Here is a 20379-nt window from a genome sequence, read left to right on the forward strand (position 1 = left end):
ATAATACTGAAATAATGGTTAAAATATGTGAAGATACTAAGGTAAAAACTTGCTGAACAACTATGGGAAGTGGAATACAAGAAGGGGAGGCGTGGGGAAGTCCAGAAAAGAAGCTATTGAAAATGAGATTTAAAAGGTGGAATTTCTTTTCTTTTCTTTTTTCTTTTTCGTTTTTATTCTTTGTTGTGCTGGTTTTGTTTTTTTAGATGTTGTGTGTATTTTATGTCTTTCAGCTTTATTATGTGTACCTTTTAGAAATGATAATAAATATTATTTAAAAAAATAAATAAAAATCATGATCAAGGCCAACTGGCAGGTCAGGAGAGTTTGTCCAGAAATAGAAATCCAAAAGCAAACCTAGCCATCAAGGGTGGGCACTCAAACTCAGGTACACACACTTTGACTTGCAGTTATTTCAATGCCTGTAAAGATTTTTCCAAAACTATTCACCCATCTTTTTTGTTTAGATTGTGTTATGTCCCCTCCATAAATCCCTACTCTTGCTAGTCCTGGATCAAGCACAAACACCTTCACCCTCCATTTAAGGCCCTCTGTGGCACTGCCCACACAATGGCCGTTCATTCCCATGTGAAATATCCCAATATCTGCCTGCTTATGGCATTCTCTTCTTAAGCTTCTCAGGTCCCCTTCTCTATCAAACAACTCTGCTCTTTCTTTGCTGTATGTCTCCCAGAGCCACCTACATGATGCTGCCGCCTAATCTCTTCCTTCAAATCCTACTTAAAATAAAATAAAAACCCTTTTGTCGAGAAGCTTTTGACTTACCACTCAGCCCTGAGAAAAGTGTTGTTGTGGCTCAGTGATGGAGCATGTGCTTTGTATGCAGAATATCCCAGGTTCAGTCTCTGAGTAGTGCTGGGCTATTTAAAACTCCTGTCTGAAATCCTGAAGAGCTTTGCCAGCCACTCTTCTACTGTACCAATGTTTTGACTTTGTATAAGGCAACATGCAGTGTAACAAAGAAGTTCTTCTACTCCCGCTATTTATCCTCTCCTCTCCTCCCTTCCTCCCTTCTTTTAATTTATTTTTTATTGAAACTTTTCAGCATAGACTGCAACAATTGCTTTACATAAGGTCCTTCTTTCAAGCCATTCTGTTCCATATCTGGTTATTCTGTCAGGGTTTGATTTTTGCCTTTTGTTTTCAGCATGACTTTCCCTAGTGTTGCTATCACTTCCTACAGTGGTTTTTTTTTTTATCAGCATAAAATAAATCACTACATTTCCTCTGTCCATCTTTTCTTCCAAATTTCAGGGGTAGATGCCTGCCTGAAGACAGGTGCTCGGGAGCAAGAAGAGAAGTATGAAATAGATGGTGGCCCACGCCAAGGCCGACTGAACAAAGAGCAGCTGGTGAGAGCTTCTTTGTTAACCTTCAAGTTTGCTTTTGTAGCCTATATGATGTTGTTGTAGCCCTTTACTATTTTCCACCTGTGCAGGCTAAGGGGGAAGTAAAGGTGTATACTTTATTCCAGCACTTGCTTTTGAGAAGTGGTGTACAGCTGCTAACCAAAGCGATTTTGACCTGTTAATGGATTTCTGTTGTCATATATGCTGCTAAAACTTTCCAGTGCTTTCAAGGTAAGTCTGGGAAACATTTATACAAGATGCTGCCTGAACCACCAAGAGCTGACGCTTTCACCTTTCACCAGCCCTTGGTACCCCAGGGGTTTTGGTTTGAGTGTTTTTGTCCTGGTACACTCAGGTACCAGTTTTCAGTTCTTACTGAGAAGAAATTGCATCTGAAATGGGGAAATATAGCTTAAACAATTTCCTATTTTGCTTTCCATTTGGTTATTTTCTTGGTTGTGAAATCTCATGAGAGTACTTTGTAACCCTTTTTAGTTAATTATCTGTGACTAGAGGCTAAGATCTGGGTGGTTCTTTTTCATCAGTGTATGAAATTCCGCTCTTCGCACTCTCTGCATGAATTCCCAACAACAACCATTTCTGTTCTGATACTCTGTATCAGGCATGTCCAACTCCCAAGACACAGCGAGGGCAGTGGGGGGGCGGAGAATTTAAGTTGTTTTTTTCATCACGTGATCAATTGGCATCCCAAGATCACCCACAACCAACCACAATCATCCAGGGATCTACCTGCTGGTTGCGGTCAACCGATTGGACAACCCTGCTCTATATTGTAACATTTGTCCATTCTATCTGTCTCCCGCCTTTCCCACACCATAGCACAACTCCACTTCATGTTCCTAGGGATGCTGAGACCATGATATCTTCTATTGCCCTTTTCTACCACCCCCCTTGGGGTTTCCTGTCAATTAACTCCCCTATTTAATATAACGCTCCCCCCCCAAGCAATTCTTAGTCCTTGGCCTCCCTTACCACCCTTAGGCTCCTGCCTCTTGTCTCCTCTCTAACTTCCTTTCAACGGTATTTTTCCCCGGTCAATCTGACCTCATTTTCCAAACAAAAGTTGCACTGTTTGTCAGTATTCTGTTGCTGAGCAATTGCGTTCCTGCTGAGCAGTTACTTTGCAACCATGTCGGCCACATCAGCCCCGTGGCTTGGCAGAGTGACAGGTGGGCCAGAGCCAGCTGCTGTTTTTAAGACTGCTGCTCATACAGAGTATGATGGGGGACTTGACTTTGGACATCAACAGAGAGAGAGAGAGAGAGAGAGAGAGAGAGAGAGAGAGAGAGAGAAAGATGTATTGTAAGGAAACGGTATCACAGCTTCCGGTTTTTAAAAATCTGGCTGTTTGTTTGTGACCAACTCTTCATATTTCCCCCCTTTCTTTATTTCAGTTACCAAAGTTGTTTGATGGCTGCTACTTCTATTTTTGGGGGATGTTTAAGGAGCACAACAAAGATGATCTGAAGGAATTGGTGAAAGCAGGTGGAGGACAGATACTGCTGAGGAAACCCAAATCGGATAGTGATGTGACACAGACAATCAATACTGTAGCCTATCATGCTGAGATTGCTTCTGACCAGAGTTCCTGCACACAGTATATCATCTACGATGGCTCTTCTAACTACAAGCCAGAGAAAATTCGGCAAGGAAAGGTTTGGGAGGCACCATCTAAGTGGCTTATAGACTGTGTGGTGTCATTTCAGCTATTACCTGTTAAGAAATAAAAAATTCCAGCATTGTGATGCTAGAATCTTTAGCTCAGCCCTGCTTTTCAGACAGATTGAAATTATGTACCTCAGCCTAGAAAAAACTATTAAGCAACAGATTCACCTCATTTATATCATGATTTTGGGGGTGGAGGACACACATTCCCGATTTAGTTAGACTTGATACAATTTTGAACCCTTTAGTGGCAGACATTTTTTTTAAAGGAGAATCAATTGAAATGTTAGTTCAAGTTAGAATTCTAATAGCAGTAATATTTAAATTAAAACCTGAGTTTGTGCAGAGGTGAGAAGGTATGGCCCTCAAGTTGTTGCTGGATTCCAGCTCCCACCAGCCCTCGTGGCCAATGGTCAGGAATGATGGGAGTTGTAGTCTAGCTGAAGAAGTTGTAGTCCAGCTGAGTTGTAGGGCCTCAGCTTTTCCATTCCTGAATTGAAATACAATTTGCATGCAGTTTATCATTGCTGGTTTTAATAATAGTAGTAGTAGCAGCAGTAGTAGAGTAAATTTCTGAGCACACAAGTCAGTTTAAAACTAACATTTTTAAGCCTTTAGCACATGTCGGCACAAAATATCTCCTGTGTGCTTACTATTATGGGGCATATTCTGAAATGATGGTCATTTTACACTGAAATCCTGTGTTTGCCTTTTAAAACCCACCAGTATCACTTTGGCTGCTCTAATCTCTTTATTAGATAAAGCGCTGCAGGCAGTGATCTAAACTACCTACTGAAACCGTTGTTAAAGCTTTTCCCCCTGTTTTGCTTATAGTGAAACAGACACTAGCATTGCTTTTGCCGAATGTTTAAATGGGTTATTCTTATGTTTGTAATCATGATTTCTGTGTTCTTTCTTATGCTGCGATTATGTTCAGTATGTCATCAGTGATAAATAATGACTTGAAGCATTGCTCTGTGAGTCTTTTTGTATGTATGAATGCTGTGTAAGTGGCAGGTTGGGGGAGACAGGCAAATCGCCCCACCATCCTTCCAGTCATCTGCCAATACTGAAGTAAATCCATCTCCACTCCAAGACCCTGCTCATTTGGAGAGTTGCTACAGCTCAGAGCTGTCACACCACAAGTAATGCTTGACAACCTCTGTGCATTTTTGGGCTTAGTTTTAGGGGAAAGAATGAGTGCAGCGTCTTCTATACCTTTTCTCCCTTTGATGCCTCATTCCAGAGAGCCTTTCATTTACCCTGAGCTGCTACAGAAGTTTCTGAATCCAGAGCATAATCCTTAGGCAACATTCATTCATATGGGTCCCTGGTGAAACCTGTATCTAGGCTTTACTAAGTCAGAATGTAGGTGGGAGCTCACATAGAATCAGAGAATTGTAGAGTTGGAAGGGATCCTGAAGATCAACCAGTCCAACCCCCTGCAATGCAGGAATATGCAGCCATCCCATATGGGGATCAAACCTACAACCTTGGCAATATTAGCATGTTTTCCCAGCATTTTTTTAAAAATAATATTTATTACTTTTAAAAGAAGAGAAAACAGAACCAAAAAAAAAAAAAAACCACACACAAAGGAAGAAAGAACAGAAAAAAAATATATACAATAGAATACAACATAAAAACAGTACAAAACACAACCTAAACTAAAAAAACCCCCACTCCCTAACCCTAACCCTAAATAAAACAAATCAAAAACAATTTTTAAAAAATTACATCCCTCCCTTTTCAAAACTCTTTCATTCCCTTGTTTCCTCGACCTCCTCTCACGTCCCTTTTTGTTTTGTTTCCCCAGCATTTTTTAAAAATAAATCCTGCACACAGGAGACTAGCATGTTGCAGAAGGCTAGGGTAAAACTGTTCTCCCTGACATACATTCTTTATGTGCAGGGAAGTATTTAGTCCTGTGAGTTCCCATTTGCAGTTAGAAGACAGATAGGTTAATACTCTCAATGAGAATTAGGCCTACATCTGTGAAGTAAAATCTTGATACAATAAATAGTGTAATGGCCAAAAAATAAAGGCAATAGTCATTTTGCTCCATGTTTCACAGCTCATCTCATCCCTTAAGATGAAGAACTGCATTCAATAAGAAGCAAATCCTTGGTGGGCAATAAATCTTGGCAGTAGTGTTTAATTATATGTCTATATAATATCTGACAGGCTGATCACACCCATAGTGGACTGCTAATTTCCCTCCACAATAAAAACAGAAGCAGCCAAATTTTGAAGCTGGAGTATAATGGCCGCTCACCCAATTCACCGGTGGGCAGCAGTTGCAACCCAACATGGGACTCCTCCATCTTCTTGCAGCCACACCGTTTCGTATTGGACTGTTGCTATGCTTCCCTGGCCGTCATAGAGGCTTCTGGTTCTCGCCAAACCCTAGCCTATCTGTGGCAGCCTGGGGGGCAGGGCAACAGGAGGGACCACGTTGAGGGAGACTTCTCTCCGGTCCGCTCACAGAGCTTAAAAGGGGGCCTGGGCAGCCAACAGCAGCGCAGTCGGTCCATGAGCATCACCTACCCAGCCCTCCCTCTAATCTCGCTTTTCTTACAGGCTATCCTTTTCCTTTACAGGAATGCAGGCGTTGCTTTGGGGGTACAATGGTTGCTGTTTTTTCAGAGCCAGGAAGAAATTTTCCCTGCTCTGCAGGTTTAGTCTCCCCCATAGCAATTGTCACAACTTTGGCGTGGGCCTTGGGCAGAATCCTTTAGTCCTACATCTGATGAAGGGGTGAAATGGTGACTCACCCACTTTTCGTGGCGGTGGTAACCGGGTACCCCGTTAAAGGGGTCTTGAGGGCATCTCTGTCCACAAGTGCATGGCAGGTGGGCCATAGAGCTCCCCTCAGTGATTCAGAGAGGGACCAGCTGTGTAAATCTGTGTTTTGCCTTGGTCCCATCTTCCCCTAACTGACCCTGTCATGCCTCAGATCCCTGGCTGGGGACTGAGAGGGATACACACCCATGCCTATGCCAAGATTTCCTACATCTGAATTTAATAGAGTTGTGGCCAGTTTTAATCCCATAAAAGTTGTTGTGTTTTCCCTTTGTGGGTCTGGCTTCCAGGGGATGTGGTGCTGCACCTGAGTACGCAACAAGTTTATTCTGTCACTGTACAGAATAAGCTTAGTTTTACCAGTGGTTTAACTAGTGCTAAGTCACCCTTAAAAATAGAAGAGTGCAGTGTATATACAGTGCCTTTTTTGGAAGAGAAGAAACAGGCTCCTCATTCGTGAGGAGGAACAAGTAGTTTCTCTATCTCAATCTAACTCCCAGCAGGAGGTCAAGTCTGATGTATCTGAGAAGTGTCAGTGCCTGCTGGGAAGAGAGAGGAGGGGCCGCACCATGCTGCATGGTGATGTTGAAACAGCGACAGGTAGCAAGGTGCCACCTATTATTCAGTGCAGCATTTTGTGTTAACTTCTTTCCAGTTCCAAAAATGTGCATGCTTTGTGGCTGTGGCAAGTTGTTTGTATGTGTGTTGCAGATTTTAGCATGGGAGTGTTGCAGGGGGAGATTTCCAGCTGGCAGAGGACAGAGTGACTCCAGGAGACATAGGTGTAAAAACCCAAACTAAAACGAAGACTTTATTACAAAACAATAAACACAAACTCTGGTGGGTGTTATTCCTGCAGGCAGGCTACAAAACTCAGCTTTTTTCCTTTATAGCAACGGCCAGCTGCAGCCAATTAACCCCAGAAACTTCTTAAAGGTATACACACATGTTTCTGTGCCGAATGTCCCCTAACAGGGAGGTGGGGTTCTTTTGAACTAACACCAACTATACTTAAGAGAACAAGAGATGTTGTAGCTTTCTCTTATTATCTAGAGTCAATTTTCTGTTGTAACACTCTTGAGAGGTGACTTCTCTCATTAAGAGAACTTAGAATTACAACCTATGCATGCTTAAGGAACCAATGTGATGATGTGCACACTCTGAATTTCAGAATCTGGCCTTTCAATACAGAACCTTGGCAGCTCCTGCAGCATACATATAAAAACTTTCAGCTTTCAAATAGAATTTTTAGACATGTGAAAGCAGTTTCTGCTTCAAAAGCTTTTCATTTATCAGAGGCAGCCCATTGTTTCCTACAGGACGTGTCCCCACGCACTGCCCTTTCGGCTGGCATAGTATCCACCCAGTCACAAGGGCGCATGGCTATGGCGGCTCAGGATCTCCCCCAGCCTGGCCCCATCAAGCCCCTTCCTTTGGTTGGTTATGCTGGGTGGATTGTCGGTAGGTGTGACTTCTACACACCTAGGCGGCCTGTTGCCAGGTGGAAGAACTTCTGCTGGAAGAGGGGGGCTTACACCAGTGTAGCTTCCCCTCCAGTGAGGGCCCAGTGGTTGTACCATATCCTAATCCTCATGGATTTGGACCATGAATCAGTGAGCAGTGGGAGAGTATGCACAAACCCGGTTGCATGTTATTAACCGTTCAGTTCTCACCTCCTGCAATTCAGCTTAAGCTTCACAGAAGGTAGGTTTTGTGGAAGCGTTTGAAGGGGAAGAGAGGTGGCAACAGTAAACACTGTTAAGAACAATTGAGCCAACTACTTGTTTCCACAGTCTGTAAAGTGGTTGTAAGGACTGTAGCAGAGATGAGACTGGGAAGACTGCACTAATTAACAACGTGAAAAGGCCAAAATCATGTTTTGCATTTTGCAAATTGCATCTACTGTTGTTGAAACCCATCAGATAAATTGTCTGCATGGGCCAAGAAGAGCCGATTATTTCAGCTTTTTATTTCCTCATCAGTCAGGTGAAGGGCAGCAGTGTTGTCAGCATGGAGTCTCATTAGTGCTGTTGACAGCGGGGTACTCCTTGGTTGCCGAGACAGAGAGCTGCCTTTCGAGATGTACCAGTCTCAATGCACTGCTATCACTATGAATATTCATCCACTCATATTTCTCTGCAATTAAACAGGTAGAAGTACAGATATTCAAACTGAACATCCACTAATGGAACTGGAAGAGCAGGCCACCCCTGATAAACCAAAGTAAACTGAGGACAGTACAACACACACACACACACACACACACACACACCCCTATACCTTGCTTGCATTCATCCATGAAAGACCAATTCTTTCCCCTCAGCTTCTCTGGCACCCTGTCTTCACCACTGAATTTATTGGGGGAGGGAAAGGAACCAGGGCTTGGGTCTCAAAGCAGCCACTGAGTTGGGTGAGTTTTCATTGCAACCATCACCACACACAAATCCCAAACAAAGCAAGGGGGACAAAGGGATGAAAGGTGCCCTTCATTTCTTTCCCCAGAAGCTGTTTGCAGTTTCCTGTGTGTTAAACTAACTTATGTGAAATTAGAAGATTAATCTGCAAATCTACACTATCTAAAGTGATATTTGGATGTGTGAACACACGCACAAGCACCCACTAGGAGCTAAGGGCCACTCCACGTTCCCACTTTCCCCACATTAATCCCCACAGCTTCCCTTTCCCACCCCATTTACTCCTTCTCAACCCCATTTCTGGCCATGTCTCTTCTATTCTGCAGCCCCACTTTGCACCCCTTTCTTCACCTTCACATCCACACCTATGTCTCTGGCTTCTCCTCCTTTTGTGCAAACACAAAACACAAGCCGGCCCCCATGATAACCTCCTGCACCTTCCCATTCTGCAACTGCTATGCATAGTTTTCAATTTCTACCCAGTTATGAAGCCCCCATCCCTGCCCATTCTGCAGCCCCTTTTATACTCCAGGTTTCAGCTTCACTCCCGTTTCCTTGCTGTCACCTCCCTCTTTCGCAGCCCTCCTTTTCCTTCTCTCCTCCTTCCTTTTATGTGAAAGCTTCTCATTTCTTGCTGGATTAAGGAATACTAACATGGCCGTGGCCATGCTAGCTGGGATGGATGGGAGTTATAGTCCAACAACATACTTATTTGTTTGTTTAAATTCCTGCAAGCAGAAATGTAGCAGAGCAAGGAGAGAGTGAAAGTTGAACATGCCTCCCTGATGTGCTAGGGGATTTTATGTTTCCATATAAAAAACAATGTGATGCCATCACCTGCGGTCTAATGTGGTACAGTCCGTTCTACACTTCATTCAGCTTCATGGTTCTAGTAAAGTTCCAAGAGAATAGCTGGTGGCCAATTAAGTTACATTCATCCCTTTCTTGAAAACATTATTTCTCCTAAAACTATCGTTAGTCATGAGGCTGAATCACGTTTTTTCTTTCTTTCTTTTTCCTTTTTAGCCTGGAGGGAAATAGATCTCTCTCTCTTTTTTTCATTTTACAATATTTGATCACTTTCAATGACATGTACCAAGAGCAGAGTAACTAAAGCCAGTTATAATTAGACCTCTGTGTGCAATTAATAATGCCTAAGTGAACTATGAGTGCTCATCAGAACACCCCTATACTTATTAACACAATTAAAAATAGCATGCTTTGGTGATCTGCAGTGATAATGATGCAACAGAGTTCATGAGAAATAGCCCCCCAAGAATTCTTTTCCTACCGATGCAAACTTAAAAGATGGTGGCGTCCCAATGGCAAGCTTTGTTAATCTGTACAGCGGATGATTTCCTTGTCAAACAATACCATTTAAATATAACCACAGTCATTAAACCAGGTGGATACCATGTACTAGAGAAGCACATCCTTTCAAAAATCTAAGTTGAGTAGTTTACAAGCATTTTCAAATTGGTCTATGGAAAGGGGACACCTGCCAGCTGAATTGAAAGCAAACAGCAATTTCAAAGCGCTTGTTAGCAGTGCATGAATCAAAGCAATCATTTCATCTGTGCATTGTTGAACTGTGCCAATACTTTTACTTGAATTTTGTCCATTTGTCTCCCTTAAATGCACTTAGAATTCTTTTTCTAAAACTTTATTATGAACTTTATAAATAATTACAAAAAATGACTCCTTTCAAACCTTACATGTCCGTAGCTTGCATTCTGATAATTGACGAAACAGCAGCCCCCCTTGGACAAAATTTCTGTCCTATTCTTTACCCAACGAGACAGATGTGGCTGGGCCCTTTGGATGATTACTAGAAATTTTTGCTTGCCATTCTCAGCTCATTTTTAAAATAAATATTAATATCCAAGAACAGGCATAGGCAAACTCGGCCCTCCAGATGTTTTGGGACTACAACTCCCATCATCCCTAGCTAACAGGGGATGGGAATTGTAGTCCCAAAACATCTAAAGGGCCGAGTTTGCCTATGCCTGTCCAAGAAGCTTGACAACTAACCATTCTCCCTCTGAGAACAAATGCCGTGTTAAAAGAAAGCCTTGCGCGTACACACACACACACACACACACACACACACACACACTGCAATATTCATTGGACTCTCATTATTGATCCAAATTTAGCCCATTTTATCATTATGGGCTGGAGCAAGACTCTACCTTTAGGCTTCGTGTTTCTTTCCATCTTTCTCCAGAGTTATTTCAGCAGCAATCAGCTTTTTGCCAGCCTGCACATAAAGTGAGTAGTTTTATTTATGTCCATCCTACACCAAAAGATCCCCTAAGGGCTCTCATGCCTGGTTGTCACTGAGGTTGCCAAACCTGTGCCCAGGTGAGAAGGCACCACTTCAGACTGCGGATGGGACCAAATGCTCCTCCATATCAGGTTCTTCCCCTAACATGCTGGTTTTCTGTGTGAGGATATTCTTCTGTACAGAGGAGTATTTATTCATGTGAGTCCCTGCTCTGGAAACTGAAGCCAAACAGCCCAGACACAGCTTGATCCACCTGAGTGACAACTAGGTGCATTTATGTGTGTGCATCTTTTAGTGCAGTGGGAATTGCTGTAAATTAGACCTACTCAAAGGTAAAAGTAAAAGCACCCCTGAAAATTACCGTATTTTTCGCTCCATAAGACGCATTTTTTCCCTCCTAAAAGGTAAGGGGAAATGTGAGTGCGTCTTATGGAGCGAATGGCACTGCGCAGAGAGGGAGAGCTACGCAAAGCCCGTTCAGCGAAGCAGGAGGAGGAGGAGGAACAGAAGGAGCCCCTGGGAAGGAGAGGTGCTACGCAGAGAGGGAGAACTGCAGCACCCCTTCAGCGACGCTTGTCCTGCGAAGCTGGAGGAGGAACAGAAGGGTCTCCTTCTGTTCCTTCTCCAGCTTCGCTTGAAGGGGTGCTGCGCAGTTCTCCCTCTTTGTGCAGCGCCTCTCCTGCGAAGGAGAGGTGCTGTGCAGAGAAGGAGAACTGCACAGCGCCCCTTCAGTGATGCGCCTGTCCTGGCTTATGCCTTAGCTGTGCGCAACCTCTTCAGGCAGGGGGAGCCTTCAGGCAGGGGGAGCTTGGCGCATTTATCCCAGAAGCCAGAACAGCCACACGTTATCCCAGAAGCCAGATCCTTCTTGCTGTTCTGGCTTCTGGGATTCAGAATAATTTTTTCTTGTTTTCCTCCTCCCAAACCTAGGTGCGCCTTATAGTCTGGTGCATCTTATGGAGCGAAAAATACGGTAAGTCCAGTCTCAAACAACTCTGGGGTTGTGGCACTCATCTCACTTTACTGGCCGAGGGAGCCGACATTTGTCCACAGACAGTTTTTCCGGGTCATGTGGCCAGCAGGACTAAGCCGCTTCTGGCGAAACCAGAACAGCACACAGAAACACCGTTTACCTTCCTGCCGGAGCAGTACCTATTATCTACTTGCACTGGCATGCTTTCGAACTGCTAGGTTGGCAGGAGCTCGGACTGAGCAACAGGAGCTCACCCTGTTGCAGAGATTTGAACTGCCAACCTATTGATGGGCAAGCCCAAGAGGCACAGTGGTTTAACCCACAGTACCACCCGCATCCCACTACAGACCTACTCTTAATTATATTCAAAGTAGATGCATTGAAATCAATGAGATTCAGGTTTTTCATTACTAACTTACATCACATTAATTTCAGTGGGTCTACTCTATGCACCACTAAATCTGGATCTACCCCATGTCTTTAATCCAGCAACAGAGCAGCATGCCAACAGGATTTCAAAGAGAAGGTTGCGTGCTCACTTGCATGTTAATTAGAAAGGAGCCAGAAAGGTAACATTTTGCATACAGATGTGGAGACAGGGATGAATAGCCATGTGAAAAAGCTTTGATGCAGCACCAGGAAACCAAGGACAAGAGAAATGATACCGTCCTACAGAGGATACGTTACATTATCAGTTGTTCTGGAATAACAATTATTTAACTTGCTTTAGTGATGGGTTGGCTTGTATAAGCAAGAAATTAATCAAACTAAAAGCAAACTAAAAAATGAAAGTGGGAGGGAGACTTTTGCCTCAGTTATTTTTCATGTTGAGATAAATTAAGGACACCACATTGGCTGCCTTGTGTGTGCCAAGGAGTGACCTGAGTGGTATGCAAGAGAACGATGAGCAACACCCCCCCTCGTGGTTCCTGGTGGCTCAAACGTGTTGTGGATTCAGGATAACTCTCTTGCGGTGCAGTGAAGCAAACTGGTTGGTGATGGAGGGGGTGGGTGTCATTATTCCTTCTAGGGTGCTATCAGTTGCAAAAATGCCCTGGGTTTTGTCTCAACAAAATGGACAAGTCAAAATGTGAACAGCAGCAAGTCACGTCTCTGGGGGTTTTCCCCACCCACATTCCAAATTTTGGATGTATTTGGATGGAAGGATTTGGGGCTTAGTCTTTGCAGAGTACAGGGACGCGGGTGGTGCTGCGGGTTAAACTATAGAGCCTAGGGCTTGCTGATTGGAAGGTCAGCAGTTCGAATCCCTGTGACAGGGTAAGCTCCCTTTGCTCAGTCCCTGCTCCTGCCAACCTAGCAGTTCGAAAGCATGCAGTGCAAGTAGATAAATAGGTGTTTCCGTGTGCTGCTCTGGTTCGCCAGAAGCGGCTTAGTCATGGTGGCCACATGACCTGGAAGCTGTACACCGGCTCCCTCGGCCAGTAAAGTGAGATGAGCGCTGCAGCCCCAGAGTCGTCCGTGACTGGACCTAACGGTCCGCGGTCCCTTTACTTTGTGGAGTAAAAAACCTAGTCTCTTGCCCCTATGTTTTCCTCCAGCAAGACCAGCACATACACAGCCAGCTCCTGGAGCCACAAACCTCAGGAAAGGAGCTGTCTGACAGGAAATTTGAGGAAACCCTGCTGATTATTTCTGTTGCTGCGCCAGGGAGTGTGAAAGGTGTCACACTGGGTACCTGTGAAATGTGACATGGGCTCTGACTGGTAAAAAGGAGCCAGGTGCCACGCAGTGGCAGTGGCAGTGGCAGAGGTGGCGGGACTGTGGTATGCGCAGGGGTAAAACTTGAGGTGAAATGGGAAGTGCTGCCGCACCCTGCTGCCTCTGCCTCTGCCACTGGTGGAGAAGTGTCACTGACATTATCACCGATTTTGAGTGAGATTTTGCATACTCCACAAGATCTCATGCAATTTTGGCAAGTTCTTGACCAAAATCAGCTTGCTGCTTCTCTGCCGGTGGTGGAAGCCATGGGGCAGGCAAGGCACCTGGTAGGGGGAGCAGTGCTGCTTTGGGTTTCCCATTGTCTGAAGTGGTGGTCTCATCCCACCTAATGGCTGTGCTGGCCCCAGGTATGTGACCTTTGTCCCTCCCATCAGAGTCCCTTCCATCATCAATCATCAGAAAACCCTGCAACTGACCGTGTATGCTCTGTTACTTGTGAGTAGACCAAGAAGTCTGTCTGTAAGTTCCTAGGTCAGAATAAGTAGATTTGAGCCTGCTTTGTCCATCTGCCTCCTATCCTATTCCTAATAGTGCTTCATCCAATTTGGGTGTTGGGGTGTGGAGCGGGTGTTTGCCAAACTCCAGGATTTGTATAATCTCCCACATGCCTAAATGCTCGGTATGTTCTACTGCATGTAAGTTTTGGGGTGATAGAGAAAAGCAGGAACTTCTGATTTCTGGGACAGAAAGCTGGACAAGTCTGTCCTGAGTCTCCCACTATTCAGCTTCAGTTTTGGGGTGATAGAGAAAAGCAGGAACTTCTGATTTGTGGGACAGAAAGCTGGACAAGTCTGTCCTGAGTCTCCCACTATTCAGCTTCATTGGATGTCTACGAGTTCTAGTACTACAAGATGGGTGTGCAATAACCAGTCTCGTATAACCAAAGTCTAATTAATGCATGAAGGGGTTAAGACCATAGAGTAAGCTGCCCTGCCAGGCTTAGTTCCCCTTTGGACTATTGGTCTCCTTCAGTCTAGCTTGGTATGTAAAGAGGTCTGAGTGGGTTGCTCCAAGCTCAGCCCACATGGCTCTAACAGGCCTCCCTTGAGGATTTAGGAACTTTCACAACTGTAAGCAAGCCAAGTTTTACTGCCTGTGTTTTCTGACTGCTATATGGAAAAGCACATGAACTTGTCCTTTGAAGAGGGACAGTAAACCATTTTTAAACAAATATGTGGTCTTTTTCTATGCTAGGGAAACTTTGGAAGGAACTTAGGACATGTTTTAAAGGTCTAACAGCCTATTTTCCCGTGCTGTACTTTGCTGCATGTTTGTGATTTTAAATTTCTGCTGGGTTCTCTCACCAAAGAGTACTTGCCCCAAACATGGATCTTGGCATCCAGGGAATTCTCCTTTTATATACCTATTTTTCCTTGCCACAAACAAGAGGAAGGCAGAGCAAGTATGTCTTATTGCCTTTCTTCAGTTACAGATAGGTAGCCGTGTTGGTCTGCCATGGTCAAAACAAAATAAAAAAATTCCTTCCAGTAGCACCTTAAAGACCAACTGAGTTAGTTCTAGGTATGAGCTTTCGTGTATCTGAAGAAGTGTGCATGCACACGAAAGCTCATACCTAGAACTAACTCAGTTGGTCTTTAAGGTGCTACTGGAAGGAATTTTTTTATTTTGTTTTGCCTTTCTTCACACCATGCATAATTTCACACACCCCTGTTGTGTCCCCCTCCTTACCCGCCCCTCCTCTAAGCTACAAAGCCTGAGATGCTTTTAGCCTTTCCTAGTAAGAACACTATTCTACTCTCTGGGTCACTTCAGTTGCTCTTTCAGGTTTTTTTCTAAGTTGTCTTAGCAAAGACTAAAGCCTTCTTCTACTATTCTTAACACACTAACATAATTTCGAGTATAACTTGCACATGTTTCCTTAACCCCTCCACCCTCATTACACCTCAGTTCACCTTGGCTTGGGGCACTTTGGCGGACTAATTCTCAAGATTATACCACAGTGCATCGTTTCTGGACATTTCCTACTAATGCCTTTTACATTTGTAGCTAGTATCGGGAAATCTAGTACCAAAAGGTTAATGTATATCCATTAGTTTTGTTAAATGTGCTAGTAGGAGACAACCAATTTCTGTAAATTCATTAGGCCTGAAAAGGCACATGAGGCACTTGAAATCTGAAGTGCTATTACCTCCATCTTGCCTGAATATCAATGGAAAGCTTTGGTTGTTTTTTTAAAAAAGATATTGAAGTATTAGTCTCTAGATTTCACAGCAAGGGAAACCTGATTAATACTAACTGCAGCATACTCTGATGTGGGGCCTTGAAAAGGCTATAATACCAACAGGGCTTGTGCCGGGCAGGAATCAGGGTTATGGTCTCTGGATTTCTGGTATCTGCTTAGTTACAGTAATGCTAGTTCTAGCCCTGTCTGCCTGTCTTTTTATTTAAAGCACGTTTAGCCTGTTCTTCAGCTGGAAAAGCTTCCAGAGTGGCTTCCAGATCAATAAAAACAGGATAGTCTTCAGTCTTACAATCTAAAAAGACACTGCACAAAAGGAATGGGGATTGGGAGGGAGGAGGAAAACAGCAGCAAACCCAGCAAACTCAGGCACTTAGTTAAAAAGTATATTTTCCTAAGAATGGGCAGTCATACATTCCCAAAATGTGCGCTGAACCTATATTGATGAGGCAAGGATGGTGAAATCTGTCACGCCTTGACAGATGGGAAATGGCACCAGATTCTCCCTCTGCTTCCTGCCTTGGTAAAGCAATAACTGCCCATAAGGCTCCCTCACTATGCAATACTCACATGTTTTGCTCCCTCCTGATTGGTAAAGATTTGTAGTATGTCTTCATCTTCTGCAAACATCCTGGAAATCCATGCAGTCTGGTATGTCAGCTGAGAGCTTGCACAGTATAGGCCAAGAGAGGTGGATGGGGTGTGTCTGTGTGTGGACCTGTATCATTATTATTTCTCTCTGAGCCTTCATCTGTATTGTAAACCACCTTGTGATCCTTGGATGAGGGGTGGTGTCGAAATATAATAAACAACAACAACGGCAACAACAAATGTCTACTTTAATGCATTTGACTGCTTACTGCGAGCACCTGGTGGAAGAGTATGCCACCTGCCCAGCTGCTCATGTCATGATACAAAACATTTTGAGCTAAAGGGCATTAGAGGAGGCAGAGGAAGCATAAGCTTAGTGATGTCTGTTGTTTCCGCTTGCTGCTAAGCCCTACTCCCATGTTAAATTAGTTGTGGGGTCACTGGTCCCCCATCCAAGGGGGAGGAAGGGCAATGTGGTGGCCGTCCTTGCATGCCAAACACTCACCTTCAAAAAAGAAGTCTTTCAAAATGGTTGCACAATTATAGGATACTAGAACAGTGGGATTTTCATTTTGTTTTGTTTACAATGCAAAGCTGCTAGGTTTGTGTTTCCTTTCTAACCGCTATTTTGTCTCCTTTGCCTCTTGTGGGTGCTGACGGGGAAAATGGCTCAAAGTGCTGCTGGGCAGAATGCAACCCTCTCCTGGAAGGCAGAGTCACAGTGCAAGGTGCTCACACTACAGCACATCGTTTATGCAACCAAAGTGTAGATGAGCACAAAAAGTGACATTACATGAATCCAATATTCAGGACAAATATGGTTGTGAAAGTGAAGAAGTGGAAGAACACACACTGTGTGTCTCATTAGACATTGAGGATGTAATCACATGTGTCGACTTCCCATCCTCTTCAGATGCAGCCTTTGATGCCATGTGACACATACATCACCCAAGCGATGCATTTCCCTCCGAGGAACATGGAGTGTTCTCTTGTATCACTTCTCTTCCTCTTCATGCTCACCCAGTTAAAGGACTGATGATCTGAAGGCACGCTCCAGAATACTGCATTTGGAGAACTGGAAAGTGGTGGGTGGGTGGGTGGCAAATTATTTTAAGGCCCCGGCAAGCAGCCCCATGAACATGGGGGCGGGCGCTGCAATCAGCCCACCAGTGACCACTTTCATCTGGAGAAACTCTTGCACGCTTACAGAGGGGGAATTTTCTCCTTGGGAGTCTGCTTCTGTGGTCTCTTAGGAGCTGGTGTTCAGCGGTGCTTATACAACTGGGAAGGACCCTGCTTGAAACCTCAAAGTGTTTCTGCTAGATAGAGAGATGCTCTGCCTTGGTTTAAGGGAGCTGCGCACACACCTATGTTTCTACTCTACTGGATGCCCACAGCCCTGCCTATTTGCCCGTGCTGGGCACTTTAGACAGGGCACACTGCATAGGACGAAAGGCTAAGAAAGGGACATGTCACGGGGCACCCCTCCGTGAAACTGCCAAGGTCTTGCCGTTAGTGTACCACAGTGAATGGGTGACACTAAGAGGGTGGGAGGCTTGGATTCTTGCCTACTGACTTCACTGCAGGCATTGAGGAACATGTGGCCACCCAGATGTTGCTGAACTCCAACTCCCACAGGCCCCAGTCAGCACGGACAATGGCGTTCCAGCAACACTTAGAGGTCACATGTTCCTCATGTCTGCTTTACTGATTTATCCTCCTTCCTATGCCTTTCCTCAACCCTAAATATTGTTTCCAGCAAGGCAATACCCATAAGGTGTTGTTGCCTCCACCCCAATCTCTGAGCGGTGCAAGATTCCAGAACTTCCAGGCATTTGCCCAGAATTGTGTTCCCTTTTGGAAATGCAGAGACTGTGGTGTCTTTAGGATATATAGTTTATTTACACATATACGTATACAATCTGAGCCTAGGGTGGATGGGCTCATAGCATTAACACCCCAAGAAGGCCTTGCTTCTCTCATAGCCACAGCCTTGGATTCAAGCAGAAAATCAAATATTCCCAGGGAAAGCTTCCTAAAGCCAGGGAGCTGCCCCTGATAAAAGCCCTTTCCCCAGTTACTAGCTGCCTCACCTTGGGAGGTGTTGAAACTCCCAGAAATGGTCCTTACAGAAGGATCTTTTAAGTAGGAGCTGACAGTTTTTTTTACAATGTCAGCCTATAAGTTCCTGTCATGAACCATCCTATAGGGCCTATGTGCAAAAAAGAAAGAGAACCAGAGCTCTTGTGTTAACCTTGGAGATTCAATATGGCTCAGATTCTGGGTCAAGCCCTTTCTCTCTCCTTCAGAGGCAGCAAGAAAGAGCTCCTTGCAGCAGCAGGGTGCTGGGCAGAGTTCCTTAATAAGATAGCCCAAATCTCTGAGAGAGCTCCTAATTTCTGTTTTAATATAAATAATTAGCAATCGAGAATACTTTCTTGCCAAACGTAATTTGTTCATTTTGATTTGACCATCACAGCATCATTTTAATTATTAATGGTCGTACCTCTTTGCAGTCTAGATGTACTATGCAGTATTTCACAAAATAATGAAACCTTCGTAATAGGAGACTTCATGTCAGCTATTAAATCTTTACTGAGAAAAGGGACAAACTGCACTTGGTGTCTATGAATTATGAAGAGAACAGACAGGCAAAATGTAGATTCTTGCTTAGCTTGACCCTACCTATGTTGTCTTTGAAATTCCCAAAAGCATGTCTTTCTGCACATCATTTCAGTAACTAGCAGTTGCAATCAAAACCCATTTCTCTAGAACGTGGAGGGTACAACTTTTGAATTTATTTTATTTCTTTTCCTTACCAGGTTCCTTAAGCACCCTTCATCATGTCCAGCATTAAAACAAAAAATCATAGACATGGAACATTAAGTAGCAACAAGACATTTCCTCCAAAGGCCTGAAATGTTTTAACTTGCTGATAAAGTCAAAACGTCTCCAGATGGAAGGAATTCTGCAGTCAGGGTGCCACAGCAGAGAAGGCCTCCTCCAATAAAACTGTGCTGCAGGCAGGGCTGGCCCAAGACATTGTTGCACCTGAGGCAAACTACAAAATGGTGCCCCCCCAAGAAGGGGTGAGTGAAGATCTACATCAGGAACAAGGCAGGGGGGGGGAATAAGGAGATATAGAGGTAGATGATAGAGATAGATAGATAGATAGATAGATAGATAGATAGATAGATAGATATAGAGTGTAGAGGAGTCTGCTGCTGAGGAGGCATCAGATCAGCCTCCAAAGAGTGCACCACGACTGTTGCTGCTACTGTGGCAGCGGCGGCAGCGGCGGCGGCAGCAGCAGCAGCAGCAATGCATTGCCCTGGCGGCTGGATCTGCTGCCCCTGTGGATCCTGCCACCCGAGGCAATTGCCTCACTTTGCCTCATGGCAGAACCATCCTGATGCAGCAGTGACCATAGCTGGAGCTGAGAACAGACACCCCTTGCCACTGAGACCACCTGGATCTCAAGCGACAGTGTTGGATCATCTAGGCATATTCCTAGAGGACAAATGGGCTTTGTCAGGGGATGGCATGACTCTGTCAAAAGCAGGCTATCTATCCAGCCACCGCTTACTAGTAGTGCCTCCATCTTGTCAGGATTCAGGTTCGGTTCAATTGATGGGAAAGTTTCATTAATTTCTTCTTTAAATTTACTTTCAGCATTTTGGAACCATGTGGACCATGGTGTGTACAACTTTTGTTGGACAGTGGGCCATAGATCTCTTTGTGCTTATGTGGTGTGTGGTGTGTTTCACAGAAAGGCTGAAGTATCAGGTTGCCTACCCTGCTCCTCCTTCAAGTTGTCTTACCAGCAGCGTATTCAGCTGCCACATGAAGTAGCCTTCCACATGCCCCAGCGCCTGTCTGTAGGGCTCCTCCATGACAGCTGGAAGCCTGAGGCAGTCAAGATGTGTGGCTGGAGAGGAGCATGCCAGGTAGTTGTGGTTTGGTGGCAGAGGCTGGGGCTGGCAACTTCCTCACATCTGCTTTCAACATATGAACCTTAGTCTCCAAAATCTTACCTGAACCTGCCTTATACAGAGTCAGACCACTAATCTGTCTAGCTCAGAACTGTCAACTCTGGTGGGCAGTGGCTCTTCAAGTCTAATGTCTGAGTTCCTTTCACAGCTGGAGATGTTGGAATTGAAACCTGGGATCTTGCCAAGGCTGGCCCAGGGCAATTTGGCATCTGAGGCAAACCACAAGATGATGTGCCTCTGACCAGAGAAGAAGGGGTGAGGAAAGATCTGCATCAAGAACAAGGGAGAGAATCAAATGGTTGAACTGGGAATCAAAGGCCATCG

The 20379-nt window shown here is 44.5% G+C and overlaps 1 protein-coding gene across 3 annotated transcripts in view; it reads left to right on the forward strand.

The window, feature by feature from the left end:
- The window catches only part of BARD1 (BRCA1 associated RING domain 1), a 63046-nt gene extending 59018 nt beyond the window's left edge, over window positions 1-4028 (forward strand). For all 3 annotated transcript variants that reach the window (XM_081872037.1, XM_081872039.1, XM_081872038.1), the window contains 2 exons: window positions 1276-1373; window positions 2786-4028. In XM_081872037.1, coding sequence (XP_081728163.1) covers window positions 1276-1373; window positions 2786-3118 — 431 coding nt within the window. In that variant the 3' untranslated portion in view covers window positions 3119-4028. The remainder of the gene's footprint in view (window positions 1-1275; window positions 1374-2785) is intronic.
- The last annotated feature ends 16351 nt before the right edge of the window (window positions 4029-20379 follow it).

This window comes from Podarcis erhardii, assembly GCF_964252035.2.
Source record: "Podarcis erhardii genome assembly, chromosome: 1".
Classification (NCBI taxonomy): domain Eukaryota; kingdom Metazoa; phylum Chordata; class Lepidosauria; order Squamata; family Lacertidae; genus Podarcis; species Podarcis erhardii.